At 41.4% G+C, this 766-nt stretch overlaps 1 protein-coding gene across 1 annotated transcript in view; it reads right to left on the bottom strand.

The window, feature by feature from the left end:
* Positions 1-298, bottom strand: part of tmem248 (transmembrane protein 248) — a 12,377-nt gene extending 12,079 nt beyond the window's left edge. The window contains exon 1 of the mRNA XM_062959248.1: positions 1-298. This exon is cut by the window's left edge and continues 73 nt beyond it. Within this exon, the coding sequence (XP_062815318.1) occupies positions 1-283 (283 nt within the window). The 5' untranslated portion in view covers positions 284-298.
* Positions 299-766: the final 468 nt, after the last annotated feature.

Below are 766 nucleotides of genomic sequence, written 5' to 3'. Positions count from 1 at the left end.
CCCGCCCACGATGGCGGCAGCGACGGTGGCTCCGCGTGGACAAACTCCGAAGCCGCGCGCCTCGCTCTCTTCCTGGGGAAAAAGCGCGCTCCCTTGTTGCCCCGCCCTCTCGCGAAGAAGCAGCAGCAGTAGCAGCCGCGACGACGGCGGCACCATGGGGACAAACTTCCTGCGCCCAATAAGAACGCTGCGGCTGGCTGACGTCACGCGCCCGCAGGCTGGCCGGGTTCGAATCCCACCAGCGGCGGAAATGAGGTAAAAAAATCAAAACAAAACACACCATCCCCTCAGGGGCGCGGGTTCGAATCCCACCAGCGGCGGAAGTGAACATAAATAAAAACAACCCTGTTCTCAAAGGAGCCAAGCTAGAATATATATATAAATAAAGCCATAAGAGAAACAGCTGCCATAATATATAATATATACGTGGGTGTATATGTATATATATATAATAAAAGCCATAAGAGAAACAGCTGCCATAATATATAATATTATACGTGTATGTGTATGTATATTATATCTATATATTCTATATATTATTATATATCTATTTGCGCCCACTCCGTCTCAATAATTAATTATTATATTGATATTATTAATTACTGAGACAGAGCAGGGCATAAATAGAAATATTTGTATTGATATTATTGTAATATCTATTTACGCCCCGCTTTGTCTCAATAAATAATAATATAAATATTATTATACTATATCTATTTACATCCCACTCCTCTCAATAATATTAATATCAATTAATTAATATAAT

The sequence above is a fragment of the Anolis carolinensis genome, unplaced genomic scaffold (assembly GCF_035594765.1).
Source record: "Anolis carolinensis isolate JA03-04 unplaced genomic scaffold, rAnoCar3.1.pri scaffold_7, whole genome shotgun sequence".
Classification (NCBI taxonomy): Eukaryota; Metazoa; Chordata; class Lepidosauria; order Squamata; family Dactyloidae; genus Anolis; species Anolis carolinensis.
The sequence above is the reverse complement of the archived record's forward strand: the minus strand, read 5'-3'. Positions and strand labels throughout refer to the sequence as shown.